This window comes from Oryctolagus cuniculus, chromosome X, assembly GCF_051225735.1.
Source record: "Oryctolagus cuniculus isolate XC-2025 breed Fujian yellow rabbit chromosome X, ASM5122573v1, whole genome shotgun sequence".
NCBI classification, from domain to species: domain Eukaryota; kingdom Metazoa; phylum Chordata; class Mammalia; order Lagomorpha; family Leporidae; genus Oryctolagus; species Oryctolagus cuniculus.
Genome location: NC_142888.1, coordinates 112,229,620 through 112,244,171, shown reverse-complemented (window position 1 = coordinate 112,244,171; position 14,552 = coordinate 112,229,620). Strand labels below are relative to the sequence as shown.

General features: G+C 42.0%; 1 protein-coding gene across 1 annotated transcript in view; it reads left to right on the top strand.

The window, feature by feature from the left end:
• Nucleotides 1-5,616, top strand: part of LOC103351977 (cancer/testis antigen 55) — a 29,336-nt gene extending 23,720 nt beyond the window's left edge. Inside the window, exons 4-5 of the mRNA XM_017349945.4 lie at nucleotides 4,364-4,476; nucleotides 5,214-5,616. Coding sequence (XP_017205434.2) covers nucleotides 4,364-4,476; nucleotides 5,214-5,405 — 305 coding nt within the window. The 3' untranslated portion in view covers nucleotides 5,406-5,616. The remainder of the gene's footprint in view (nucleotides 1-4,363; nucleotides 4,477-5,213) is intronic.
• Nucleotides 5,617-14,552: the final 8,936 nt, after the last annotated feature.

Here is a 14,552-nt window from a genome sequence, read left to right as displayed (position 1 = left end):
ACTATAGCAGTAACAACAGTCTGCCAAGTGGCTGGCTGGGCCATTAATATTGGATACCTCTTCCATCACCACCTGAGACCAGAGCAGCTGTTCCATTTCCAAGGACAATTGGTTATAGGATCAAGCACCATCTATACAGTCATGGGAAGAGGGATGTTAGTCATTTGGTGTCTAAAAAGAACATTGTAAAGAGGCAGATTAGTGCTTGGTGCATTTCATATTTCATTGTGCTAGTAGCCACTCTGTGAACTGCAACAAGAATTATGTGGAAATTTACATCCTAGCTTAATGTTTCTTTCTTTTATTAAGAGTTTTCAAATATATAGAAAATTTGAAATGGTGTTACAGTGATCAACCACATCACCAGCACCTGGATTCTGTCTTTCACATGTTCTTATACTTGTTCTATCACATAGCCATCCATGGATTTGTCCATCTACCCACTAGTCTGTCTTTTATTTTCTCATGTATTTGAAAGTATAGTGCAGATGTTGATTCAGCACTTCCTGAATACTCCAACATGTGTATCAGCAACTCAGATACTGTATTGGTATGGAATTTTCACAGGTTTCTTTGGGTGTTCCCAGCTGCACATTACCTAATCATGACTTCACTCAAGCAATCCTTGTCCTCATCCTCCAGGCAAACAAGTGCTGTTTCCTTTCCCACTACACATTTAATTTTGTTTGAGAATTTTATACAATGGAATCAGACTATGTAATATTTCATGGTTTTTTTTTTACTAAAAAAGAATGCTTTTGGACTCATTTGTGTGGTTGCTTGTCTAGTAGTAGTCCAGATATATCAAATATATAATGCTTTCTTCATGGCCTCGTTGATGGTCTTATTAGCTATTAGCAGCTTTTCGCTATTATGAATTAAACTCCCCAGAACATTTGTATGCAGGTTTTTTATGGTCCCTTAGTATTCGTTGTCTTGGCTAGTATGCCTAGCACTAGGACTAAAAGTGCTCACTCATATGAAAAAATATAAGGTTAAGGACACATGGGTTATGGCCGGCGCCACGGCTCACTAGGCTAATCCTCCACCTAGCGGTGCCGGCACACCGAGTTCTAGTCCTGGTCAGGGCGCCAGATTCTGTCCTGGTTGCCCCTCTTCCAGGCCAGCTCTGCTGTGGCCAGGGAGTGCAGTGGAGGATGGCCCAAGTACTTGGGCCCTGTACCCCATGGGAGACCAGGATAAGTACCTGGCTCCTGCCATCGGATCAGCCCAGTGCGCCGGCTGCAGCGCGCCAGCCATGGCGGCCATTGGAGGGTGAACCAACGGCAAAAGGAAGACCTTTCTCTCTGTCTCTCTCTCTCACTGTCCACTCTGCCTGTCAAAAAAAAAAAAAAAAACACATGGGTTAAAATTTCAAATAGATTATCCAGGGAAGGCTTTACTGAAAAGGTTTAGAAGTCATTGTAAGGATTTAGCTTTGGGGGGATTTAAATGATATAGTTGTTGAAAGAAAAAACTATGAGACTTATCAAAGGCACTTGAACAGGGAAAATGTCTGAGAACGGCAGCATTTCCAATGAAAGATAGTTCAAAATGCTTGCACCTGCTATGTGGCAAGTTGTATTTATTACTAGAAAAGAAAAACCAGGTATAATAGAGATTATCTGATTGTCACAGTTCTGGTTTTGCCTTATTTGGGTGTAAATTGTCTGCCTTCATCCTGTGGCTGTGGCTTACTGGCTTCCCTACTAGAATATACTCTTTGGTAGGTTACAACTTCCTTGCACATATGGCTAGGTTGTACTTCATTACATATAGAAAGGGCTTTGTAATGCACTCACCAAAAAATGGAGGTCATTATAGGTCAACTTTAATTCAACACCAAGATAGGAGGTGAATTGTGCTTTAAGATGTTTGCTCTATACAACATGCATTCCCACGGACTTACTTCTAAGAGTACAGCTTAACAACTAGCCATACAACCCCCAAATCCCTTAAGCTGGCTGATAAAAATAGCAGCTTAAATGTTATAAAGATCAAATAGATAGGAATAAGTGCTAAAATGACCATATCATTAGGATCAAGTGTTAAAGTAATCGTATAAATAGGACTAAGTGTTTTGAAACGATAATAGAATTAAAAAGGAACAGAGGCTCCAACATGGGAAGCAGGCCATACAGCAGACTTATAGAATGAAAATCGCTTTAAGTAGCACTCTGAATTCAGATACAGCCTCAAAGGCATTCCAGTCTGGCTGGAAAGGCCAGGGGGAGCATTTCAGGCATGGAAAGCCAAAACACTGTGGAAAAAAAAAATGTCCTACATAAAGGACCTCGGTGGGTGAGACCCACCAAAGTGGCCACCAAAGAAGGACGTACTTTTCTCTGAAGGGAGGAGAGAACTTCCACTTTGGTTATGGCCTTGTTGAGCTAATCAATCCAAAAGGCTTCCATGGCTGAAGTAGCTCATGTCAAGAGCCTTGGGTGATCACTGATGTCATACATAAGAGTGTTATCTTTTAAATAAATACCAAGAGTGCACTAACTTCCCATGTGGTACCTTTGTCCCCAAAGGGTTGTATCGTGAGACTTAATAGTAAAACTTGTTCTCAAGAATCACTTCCATTTAGTGTACTTAAAGGAGGATAATACTATGTCTCATAAGTTCAAGTTATGTCTAAGAGCTCACAAGAAATGCATCATCCTTGGGTTCTTCATTAAAGACAATTGAGTTTCTAAAAGGAAAGAAGGGGGAGGAAGGGAGGGGAAAGAGGAAGGGGAAAAAAAGTGAAATCACCTTCAAGAAGCAAATACATGGAACAGCCCTGGGATAGACTGTTGAGGAACAGTTCTCTTAGTTTTTATATTCCATTCTTTCTTTATTTTTCCTTTCTTTCTGTTTCTTTTTCTTTCTTGAGCTAAACTGGAGAGGGAGGAGGAGGGGGGAGGGGGAGAGGGATGGAGGGTATAGTGGGAAGAATTATTATGTTCCTAATGGTGTATTTATAAGATACATATAAATAAAGTACATCTTAAAAAGATGTTTGCTCTGGCTGTGGCATTGAGAATAGGCTGTATAGGGCAAGACTGGATTTGAGAAGACAAGAGTTTAATTCAATATTCCTGGTAAGTGATGATGGGAACTTAGGCAAAGTTAGTAGAAATAGATTCTGTATGGATTGGTTCGATTCTGGAAATGCTTTGGAGATAGAGGTGAATATATTAGCAGATGGATCAAACATTTGGTATGACAGAAAGAAGGGTTGAGGGTTAGTTTAAAGTTATTTGAGCAGTGGAAAGGGAAGGGTTTTCATTTTCTGAGATTTCGAAGAACTGAGATGCAGACTTGGGTGCATGGAAACAGTGGAAATTCAATTTGTATATAATAACTTGATAAGAATATGGATATATGAATCTGAAGTTAATTGGAGCTGCAGGTTTGTACATTTTGGAGTTTTCAGCCTATAGCTATTATATAAAGCCCCACAAAAGGAATAGGGATAGAAAAAATAGAGAGTGAGATACTAGAGGTCCAGTGCATGTCTTGGGTCATTCTAAAATTAATTGTAATGGAATTAGGGAAAGGACAAAGAAATGACTATAAAAGGACAAGGAAATGCTGGGTCATAGTGCACAGAAAAGTGGAGCTTTAGTAGATGTTGCTAACCACCTGAAGTGGTTGTGCTGATTTACAGCTTCCCATAGCAGTGTTTGAGAATTACATTTGCTCTACATTCTAAGTATCTTGTGACTCACTTTTACCTTATTGTAAATCATCTATAAATATTCATTTAGAAATGTAAAATATAGCATACATAGAGTGCATCCCTGTGCAAAACACCTTCAAAATTAATTTCAATTCTTCTGTGGCAGTATGTCCTCCTGCCAATGCTACTGTTGATAGCAATAAACGTTTTCTTGGTTCTGATTGTGTGCCTGGAAGTATTGTATGAGTTTTATAGAGATTGATTAATTGTCCTTGAAAGTCAACGTGGTAAGTGCTGTTGTTAGGCCTCTCAGTTTTTAGAGGCAAACTAAAGCACAGAGAATAAGCACTTTCATATAGTTGCAAAGTGAGTAAGTGCTGAACCCAGGTAGCCTGCTTCAGGCTTGTGCTCTTCCCTTTGTGCTTGGTTGCCTCTCATGGAAGAGTTTTGATTGTTTAATACATCCTGGGCTGCTCCCAAAAAGATTGCCCATGCTTGATGTGCAGTTGTTGACACTTTTCCCCATATGGCCTTGCTAAATCCATAGAGAAGAATCAATGTCTATAGCATGATGTAATATATCATAGATGCAATAGGAACTGCTTTAGGGTATTCCAACCTGAGAACACTTGTGAAATGCAGCATCAGCAAATCTAACAACCATTTAAACTTAATTTCTCTCGGTGGCTGTTTTAGAATTCGATCCTTATCCACATGACTGTATGCAAGTTCGGTTTTACATCCAGCCAACCATGCAGAGCAGGACAATCCTGTCAGTGAGGCCTCATAGACACAGGCACGTTCGTGAGGTAGGTGGTTTGAATGCTGCATTTGACGTTGATCTTTGCTCTTTCTTTCTTTAGTGATAAATCCTGTTGTTCAGGATTCTCTTGGGTGGACTGGGAAACCTAACACAAAACATTTGTTGCCAAAAAGGATAGTATTTCCTTGTCGAAAAGGCTGTACTTATGAAGTGCCATAGAGAATAATGTGGATCACTCATGAAGCTAAGATGTGAAGTACATAGTTTACTTGAGAGGCAATAAAATGTTCTGAGAACAAAAGCAGAAAACAAATCCTTTATGTACCACCTGGAATAAAAGAATGAATGCAGTGGGTGGAGTGTGATTTGGTATACAGAGGGGCCTGAAATTACAAGGATTCAGTTTGAATGATTCTTCAGACAAAATAGTGATCGTAGAACGTGACAGGGGAAGTAGGGAGAGATGGTAGTCTGCTTATCTCCACATCTCTACCTCACCCAGTTCTTTGACTCTCTCAACATTAACTTGCAGAGATTATGGCCACTGAGTAATATTTATCACAGATTTCTCAGCAGAGACATAATCCTTCTCCCCAGAGATTCTGATGTGGGATCTGGGCATGGGTGTGTTTACGAAGCACCCCAGGTGTTCACCATGTGCCAACCAGGTTGGGAATCACGGGTGGGCATGGAGTGACCTGCAGCTGAGAGCCAGAGGGAGGTGCAGAGCAGGTTTCATATGTGCTGCTTTTACATAATCATTTCCATCATTTACCTCCACAGGTGCTCATTACTAGTGTACATGGAAGAAACGGGGTGATAGATGATGCCATCTTCTTCACCTTGGATTCTCTGATACTTCCTGATGGATACGTGCCTCAAATCCTTGATGTCGTCAATGCTGTGGTAGTGGAGAGTGTTCATGCAGGCTATATTTGGAGAGCAGTTTCTATCAGCCCTGAGGAAACAGAGTAAAAGCACAACTCGTTTATTCTCTGTGCATCCTTTCTTCCATGGGTAGTACAGGGCCTATTGCAAAGTTTTTTTGAAAAAAAAAGAAATGAGTAAACGTCAGTAACCACTTCTTAGACAAGTTTTCAAGTCCTGAGTTTTTAGACTACATTTTCTGTGTGTTCTTGAGATTGTTCATCGTTTTTCATCATTAAATAAAGACATTTTCTGCTTATTCCTGGCTAATGACTTTCTCTGCTGCCTCTCAGTTTATATCAGAGGTGTTTGCACTTTATATGGTGTTTTCCTTCTTTTGACCCCTATTTTATACATACATGATGGAGATTTTGCTATTCTCAGTGTGCTCTGTGGTCCAGTGGGCCCTCTCAGCCACCCAGTAGTGAGTTGCCCACTTCAAGTGTGTATCTGCAGTCTTTATCTCTAGACTGGACACTGCCTCCTGGGTTAACTCCACAATTTGTGATTGCCTTCCCAATGCCAACTGTGGAGATGGCAGGCTTGAGCACAGAGACACAATGCCTGCCTTCATGGAAATGTCTTCTGTTTAGGCCCCTTGGTTTTCTGCCTCAGGGTGCAGTAGCTCCTGGGACACAAAGGGGCTAATTGGAGCTGTGGTCAGTTGGGCTCTTGTGAATGTTGTCATTCCAAAGCAGCCTTATTCCTGACATACCTTTGGATACAGCCACCTTTAGAAATGAGAGATACATTGGCAGTAGACTCTACCTCTCCCTGCTGAAGTCTCCAAATTGCTGATACGGAAGGAGCTTCTCTGGGAACAGGAAGTAGTGGATTGTGCCAAGTGCAGTCAGGTGGGACTCAGTCACAGCCACTGTGCCATAAGCGACCTCCATGTATTCCGTGAGTCTTCAGTACATGGGCTGCGCCAGGTTAGGGGAGATCAATTTCCTTTCTGCTTTTACACAGCTAATCCAGAATCTGTTTATTCTCACAGATCAGGTGAACCATGGTGAACTTTCAACATTTTTCATCCAGAGATATGTCAACTCCATGGTTCTTTACCATAATTTGGAAGACTGTGTCCTTGATCATCAAACCCTCACTGGGACATCGTGCTAGACATGCTCAGTGGCAGAAGAACCCCAGGAGCAAGAACCAGAGGGCTGGGATAGTAACTGGTTTTCCATAGGTGGGAAGGAAATGGCTTGGAAGGTACAATGAGCCGCCCACCAGAGATGCTGGAGCTGGAGTGTTCTGAGATGGAGCTTATCCCAGGCATGCCAGGGATGCATCTATGCTGAGGTCAGATGTCCTCAACTCGGGGAAGGACACTAGTCCTGAGAAAGGAAATAAGGCACTGATCCTGAGCAGGGTTCCCAAATTACAGCCCTGGGGTTGATTCTGGCCTGCTGCCTGTTCAGTCGTAAACTTCTCATTGAAGCACAGTTGACACAACATACAGTACACATATGTCTAGAGTGTACAATTTATTGATGTTTAGCATATTTGCAGCCCATGAAACCGATCTGATTTAGGCCATTTTCATTTCCATTGAAACAACAGAATATAATTAAGATTCTACGCTTCATCTTTTTGATAGAGTCAGAAGTATTCAGTCCCTTTCCTGTAACTTGAAAGCAGCTCTGTAAGTGGTTGTGAAACTCTCTCAACATTGAGACTCACTTTATTCAACTGGTCACATGTAGGATATCAGCTGCCACTTTTGATCTGAATGTCAACTCTACATTACCCAAGGCATGCTGCTCAAAGTTCCTTAAACGCATAACCAGGTGCCCAGTGCAGTCTATCTTGACTCAGACTCAACTGTTCTAAATCACGGTGTCACCTTCTATCTCTGGAATCAGTTGTTGGACTCACTGTATCCCACGCTGTGGTGACTGGCACCCCCAGCCTCGTCATCCACAGGGCACATTGACTGCTCTTGGAGTATGCTCCATTCTTCCTATTGCATTATGCTTGTTGATCCAGTTCATTCTGTCCTAGGACTTCCTCCCTATCATTTAAAACTTTTATCGTTGTCTATAAAAATTCCATCTCCATCAAACCAAAGGCAAATACACATGTGAAGCAGAAAATGCTATTGCAGTGCCTCAAGAGAGTAGGAATTGACTTAAAGCACTGTAAGGAAAAAATGGTCATGCTGCCCTTTTCTAAGGGAGGTAATACTGTTCTATAGGGGCTGGAAATTGATTTATATCCTTTTTATTACTCTCTGTTTTGTTACAGAATGAATCTTCTGTTTGACTCTGAGTCACTCCCACCTAGCTACTTTTGCCTGTTCTCTGAACCAGCAAGGGTGTTCCCTGCAGTATGTATCCCTCTGCTCAGGGACCCTCTGAGATGTTGTTTTGGGTGGCAGGAAGTTGTAAGGAGCTGAGGGGTTAGGTGAGCAGATGCCCACAATTGCCATTCACATTTGGAGTATTATCATTAACCTCATTCCCATACTAGCTCAGCCATTGCTGGCCACTGCTGGCCCTTGTCAAGGTTGTGATGGCTGTGCAATATTTGTTCACTGCTGATGAAGTTTACAGTGCCTGATATAGTGGCCTCTCACCTTTGTAAGGTGTCTTCCCTTAGCCCTGCTCTGAATATGGGAACCCATGAGTTCAGGTGGCCACAGACTCAGATAGCTGGTGAATTTGTGAACTGTCACCCTCCCCAGATGGCAGGTTACATGCAACCAGTTTCCCCTGAAACCTAATTCCTCCAGAAAGATTTTAAGTGATAGTGAGTAGTGCCAATTTGTATGGAGGTGGGAAAGATGTCAAGAAACTGACATTGCATCAGGGGCAAAGTGGGTTAGGCAACCTCAAGCAGTAGGTAGAACCCACACACTTCCTTATATTCACTCCCTGTTGCGAAGGATAAATCAGAAGTTGCCCCGTTTCAACCCTGTCTCCTGGTGTTCACTCCTTCATATAATCCCCACTCCCCTGAGTATGGAAGGGGCCTATACTTCATTCTAACTAATAAACCATGGCACATGCAATGCAATATCATACCTATCATTTCAGTTTTTATATGAGACTTCCATCTAGCTGACCAACTGCCTGTAGAGGCTCTCCTAACTGCTGACCCAGGTGCCATGTTGGGAAAGTTCATGTGGCTAAAAACAGAGATGGCTCTGTAAACTTCAGAAGCCATTAAGAGAGCAATCTCCAGGCCAACAGCCAATGAGAAGCCAAGGCCTTCACAGTCTTTGAACAATCTGAGTGACAGCTGGGCATTGTGGCACAGCAGGTTAAGCCACTATGTGGGATGCCCACATACCATATGGAGAACCACTGTGAGTCGTGGATATGCCACGCTTCCCATCCTGTTTCCTGCTAATGTGCTTAGCAAGGCAGTGGATGATGGCTCAAATAATTGGGTCCCTGACACCCATGTAGAAGTCCCTGATGGAGTTCAGTGCCCCTGAATTCTGTCTGGCCCAGCCCTGCCTGTGGTGGGCATTTGGGGAGTGAACCAGTTGATGGAAGATCGCTCTGTCTCTCTCTGTCTCTCGTCTCTCTCTCTCTCCCTCCCTCCCTCTCTCCCTTCCTGCAGTTCAAATAAATATATAAATAAATCTTGAGAAAATCACCTGTGCAGACTTAGATTGGATTCTTCTGCAGGTGAACCTGTAGCTAAGCACATCTTTCTTCCTTAATTTTGGCCACATCATAAGTTCAGCCTTGTGAGGTACTAAGCAAAGGGGCCACTTAAGCCATGCCAGACTGCAGACCACAGAAACCACAAGAAAATAAATGTATGGTTATTTAGGCCAGGAATAACAAAACCTGAACCATGATACTGAAACGCGGCTGCGGAGGGCAGGGTATGTCTTCTCAGGACACATATTAAAGTACAAATTTATTGAGATATATCCTCAGTAAAATGTACCCTTCTTGGGCATAATGACTTTTTACAAATGCATGCAGTTATGAAAGCACTGTCATAATCAACATACTGAATATTTCAAGCATCCCAATAATTGTACTCATACCTACCTGCTGTCAGTACACTACCCATACCCCTATCTCAGGCACAAACTGATATGATTTCTGTCTGTAGTTTTTTCCCTTGCATGAATGCATAAAGTGGAATCATGTATTATGCAGGCTTTCACGTTTGTCTCCCTTTCATTTGTCATAATGGTTTTTCAATCCATTCAAATTGTGACAGGTAATTAATTCCTTTTTATTCTTGAACCTGTTCATCAGGGAAGTTGCTACACTCAGGGAGGTGAGAACCTAGGTGTTCCAACATCTTTGATTTTGCCTTCAGAAACAAAACAGGTTTGCAAGATTTATCTGTCTTTCGATATCCACAAATTCCATGATGATCTTGCAGAAAGTTTCACCCTTTAAGATCAAAATTGTGGGGCTGGCGCTGTGGCGTAGTGGGCTAAACCTCCGCCTAGAGCAATGGAATCACATATGGGTGCTGGTTCGAGTCCCGGCTGCTCTTCTTCTGATACAGCTCTGTGCTATGACCTGTGAAAGCAGTAGAAGATGGCCCAAGTGCTTGGGCCCCCGCACCTGCATAGAAGACCTGGAGAAGCTCCTGGCTCCTGGCTTTGAATCGGTGCAGCATTAGCCATTGCAGCCATTTGGGGAGTGCACCAGTGGATGGAAGACCTCTCTCTCTCCCTCTGTCTGTGACTCTACCTTTCAAGTAATTTTTTTTTCATTTTCTATTCTCTTTATATACAGAAGATCAGTTTAGCATACATTAAGTAAAGATTTCAACAGTTTGCTCCCACACAGAAACATAAAGTGAAAAATACTGTTTGAGTACTAGTTATAGCATTAAATCTCAATGTACAGCACACTAAGGACAAAGATCCTACATGAGGAGTGAGTGCACAGTGACTCCTGTTGTTGACTTAACAAATTGACACTCTTGTTTATGGCATCAGTAATCACCCGAGGCTCTTGTCATGAGCTGCCAAGGCTATGGAAGCCCCCTGAGTTCACTGACTCTGATCATATTTAGACAAGGCCATGGTCAAAGTGGAAGTTCTCTCCTCCCTTCAGAGAAAGGTACCTCCTTCTTTGATGACCCATTCTTTCCACTGGGATCTCACTCGTGGAGATCTTTCATTTAGGTTTTTTTTCCCCAGAGTGTCTTGGCTTTCCATGCCTGAAATACTCTCATGGGCTTTTCAGCCGGATCCGCATGCCTTAAGGGCTGATTCTGAGGCCAGAGTGCTGTTTAGGACATCTGCCATTCTATGGGTCTGCTGTGTATCTCACTCCCCATGTTGGATCATTCTCTCCCTTTTTGATTCTATCAGCTAGTATTTGCAGACACTATTCTTGTTTATGTGATCCCTTTGGTTCTTAGTCCTATCATTACAATCAATTGTGAACAGAAATTGATCACTGGGACTAGTGAGATGGCATTTGTACATGCCACCTCGATGGGATTGAATTCGAATCCCCTGGTATGTTTCTAACTCTACCATTTGAGGTAAGTCAGCTTGAGCATGTCCTGAATTGCACATCTCTTCCCTCTCTTATTCACACTCTTATATTTAACAGTGATCACTTTTCAGTTAAGTTTCAGCACTTAAGAAGAATTGTGTATTGATTACAGTATTCAACCAAAAGTATTAAGTAGAACAAACAAAAAAAATGCTAAGAGGGATAACATATCAAGTTGCTCATGAACAGTCAGGGTGAGGGCTGATCAAGTCACCGTTTCTCATAGTGTTCATTTCACTTTAACAGGTTTCCTTTTTGGTGCTCAGTTAGTTGTCACCTATCAAGGAGAACAAGTGGTATTTGTCCCTTTGGGATTGGCTTATTTCACTCAACATAATGTTTTCCAGATTCCTAACAGGGATCACTTTTCAGTTAAAATTTAAACACCTAAGAATAATTGTGTGTTAATTACAGAGTTCAACCAATGGTACTAGAACAAAAAAAATACTAAAATGGATAAAGTATTACATTGTACATCAACCGTCAGGACAAGAGCTGATCAAGTTACTGTTTCTCATAGTGTCCATTTCATTTCAACAAGTTTCCCCTTTGGTGCTCAGTTAGTTGTCGCCAATCAGGGAGAACATATGATATTTGTCCCTTTGGGACTGGCTTAATTCACTCAGCATGATGTTTTCCAAATTCCTGCATCTTGTTGCAAATGACTGGGTTTCGTTGTTTTTGACTGCTGTATAGTATTCTATAGAGTACATGTCCCATAATTTCTTTATCCAGTCTATCAAGTAAATTTTTAAAAAAGAATTATATCTACAAGTCATACTGAATCTGTTAAAAGCTAATTAAATTTTGAAAATCAAAGTTGTTGGCCAGTGAGAGAATAACAACCCATGTCTCATTTTCACCTTCTTTTTTTTTTTTTTTTTTTTTTTTTTTTTTTTTTTGACTGGCAGAGTGGACAGTGAGAGAGAGACAGAGAGAAAGGTCTTCCTTTTTGCCGTTGATTCACCCTCCAATGGCCGCCGCGGCTGGTGCGCTGCAGCCGGCGCACCGCGCTGATCTGATGGTAGGAGCCAGGTGCTTATCCTGGTCTCCCATGGGGTGCAGGGCCCAAGTACTTGGGCCATCCTCCACTGCACTCCCGGGCCACAGCAGAGAGCTGGCCTGGAAGAGGGGCAACCGGGACAGAATCCAGTGCCCCAACCGGGACTAGAACCTGGTGTGCTGGCGCCACAAGGCGGAGGATTAGCCTAGTGAGCCGCGGCGCCGGCCTTCACCTTCTTAAACTCATGCAAGTGATCCAACTAGGGAAGACCCAATTAAATTCATCACTCTAGGCAGAAAGAAACCTGGGAAATATATCTTAATATTTCCAGACTCTGTGATGCAGAGTGGTATACCAGAGTAAGGCTATAATGGATGATCAATATCAGCACAATGCCCAAAAACAAGAGTATATGGTGTGTGACACAGTCTAAATGAAAGGCTAGGATTTTAATTCTTTTTAGAATAAGCCAAACTAAATAGAAATTTTACTCTTTCTATTCCATTAAGGAAATCATGTTGTATAAAGCTAGTATTTTAATATAACAATTTATGAAATCTGGAAACTGAAATTTTTTCAATACTTTGAGAAGTATTGAAGTATTAAACTCTTCAAGACTCCATTTCTACATCTTCAAATTAATGTGGTAAAGAATATGATTTTTAAGAACTTTCCAACTTTAATTTCAGTATTTTGGAGATTCCAAAACATCATGCATGACCCTGAATAGTAAATCAGTTATGTTCAGAGGAACATAACAACATGGGTTTCTGTTTTAAGATTTATTCATTTATTTGTAAGGCAGAGTTACAGAGAGAAGGAAGGAAAGAGAGAGAGAGAGAGAGGGAGAGAGAGAGAGAGAGAGAGAGAGAGAGAGATCTTCCATCTGCTGGCTCACTCTACAAATGGCCTCAAAGCCAGGGCTGGGCCAGGCCAAAGCAAGGAGTCAGGAGCTTCATCCAGGTATCCTAAGTGACTTGTAGAGGCCCATGCACTTGGCCTATCTTGAACTACTTTACCACATGCATTAACAGGGAGACGGATCAGAAGTGGAGTAGCCAGGACTCTAACCAGTGCCCATATGGGATGCTGGCTCTGCAGGTAGTGGCTTAAACTTGCTACACCACAGCACTGGCCCCAACAATGTGTTTTAAAAGAAGATTTTTGGGGGCTGGCGCTTTGGCACAGTGGGTTAACACCCTGGCTTGAAGCACCGGCATCCCATATGGGTGCCGTTTCGAGACCCGGCTGCTCCACTTCCCATCCAGCTCTCTGCTATGGCCTGGGAAAGCAGTAAAAGATGGCCCAAGTCCTTGGGCCCCTGAACCCACGTGGGAGACCAGAAAGAAGCTCCTGGCTTCGAATTGGCATAGCTCCGGTCGTTGTGGCCAACTGGGGAGTGAACCATCGGATGGAAGACTTCTCTCTCTCTCTTTCTCTCTCTGCCTCTCCTCTCTCTGTGTAACTCTGACTTCCAAATAAATAAATAAAAAACTTTTTTTAAAAAAAGGAGATTTTTGTAATGCTATAAAATATTCCATAGGTTTGTCAATTCTAAACTCTGAACATATCCAGGAGATTGTAATCGACTATATTTCCTTTCTAGAATACTCTAAAATGTGTCTCAGCTTGTTTAAAAAAAAGCCATTAAACACTACCAAAGGAAGCTGAAAAATCTCCTAGAGTGAAAGCTTTTACATTAGAAATGAGTTCACCATTCTGCAAGGGTCTACTTGTAGTTCTCACTTTAGATGAGAGAGATGTGGGCATTTCTAATAATTATAGTAACTGTATCTATTATGTGCATACTATTATAGCTACTAGGATTGTGTCCATGTACACAGTATGAATAACAACACCAACAAAGAAGAGATTGATTTTTCTTTTGCATGATGAGTCCGGGCTGCTCAGGGCTTCTACAGTGTGATTCAGGGTTACTGAAGCCACAGGCTCCCTCTTTCTTGTACTTCACAGTCTTGAGTGTGTTAGCTTGTCTCCTGATGGCAAGGAGCTGCAGGGATAACAGGGAAGGAGAGCATATCAACTGTTTCCAAGAAACCAAGAACCACCTTAGGGAACACAATGGTTAGATATATGTCATATGGCACACCTGACTACAGAAGTGGCTAGAAAGATCAGATACAATTTCCCCACTTTTGTTGAAGACACCAGAAGGAGAGAAGGTGATTGAACTTAGTCAAGGTCAAGTACCAGGACCAGAATTTACAAATTCAAGGTGTTATAGCCATGGTTGTTTAAGTGCCGTGTTCCAAGGCCCCAGTTATATAGAAGTGTGTATTACCTCATAGTGAATGATTCCTGACTCTGGAAAACCTCAAATAGACCATGGCATGGTATGTGTGTACAATATTATATACTTTAATTACACAAATACTTCTCTTCCTACTAAATTGTTAAGAGACTTGTCAAATTTTCAGGTAAGATAAAGTGATAGCCTAATGTTGGGGTTTTTCAAATGAGGAAACAGGACACGGGAGCATCCATTCTAAGAGTGCGTCACTAGATAGCCTTGCACTCCCACTTTTATTTAGAAGGTACCAACAATTTTATAAGCCAACAGGCACGTAGGCAAGGTTATACACTAAGTTAAGGATTTGGGAAAAGGAATTCGGTCTCGTGGTCTAAGATAGGGACTAGAGCTGAGATATAAATCTTCAGAGACAGGCCCACTTAGAT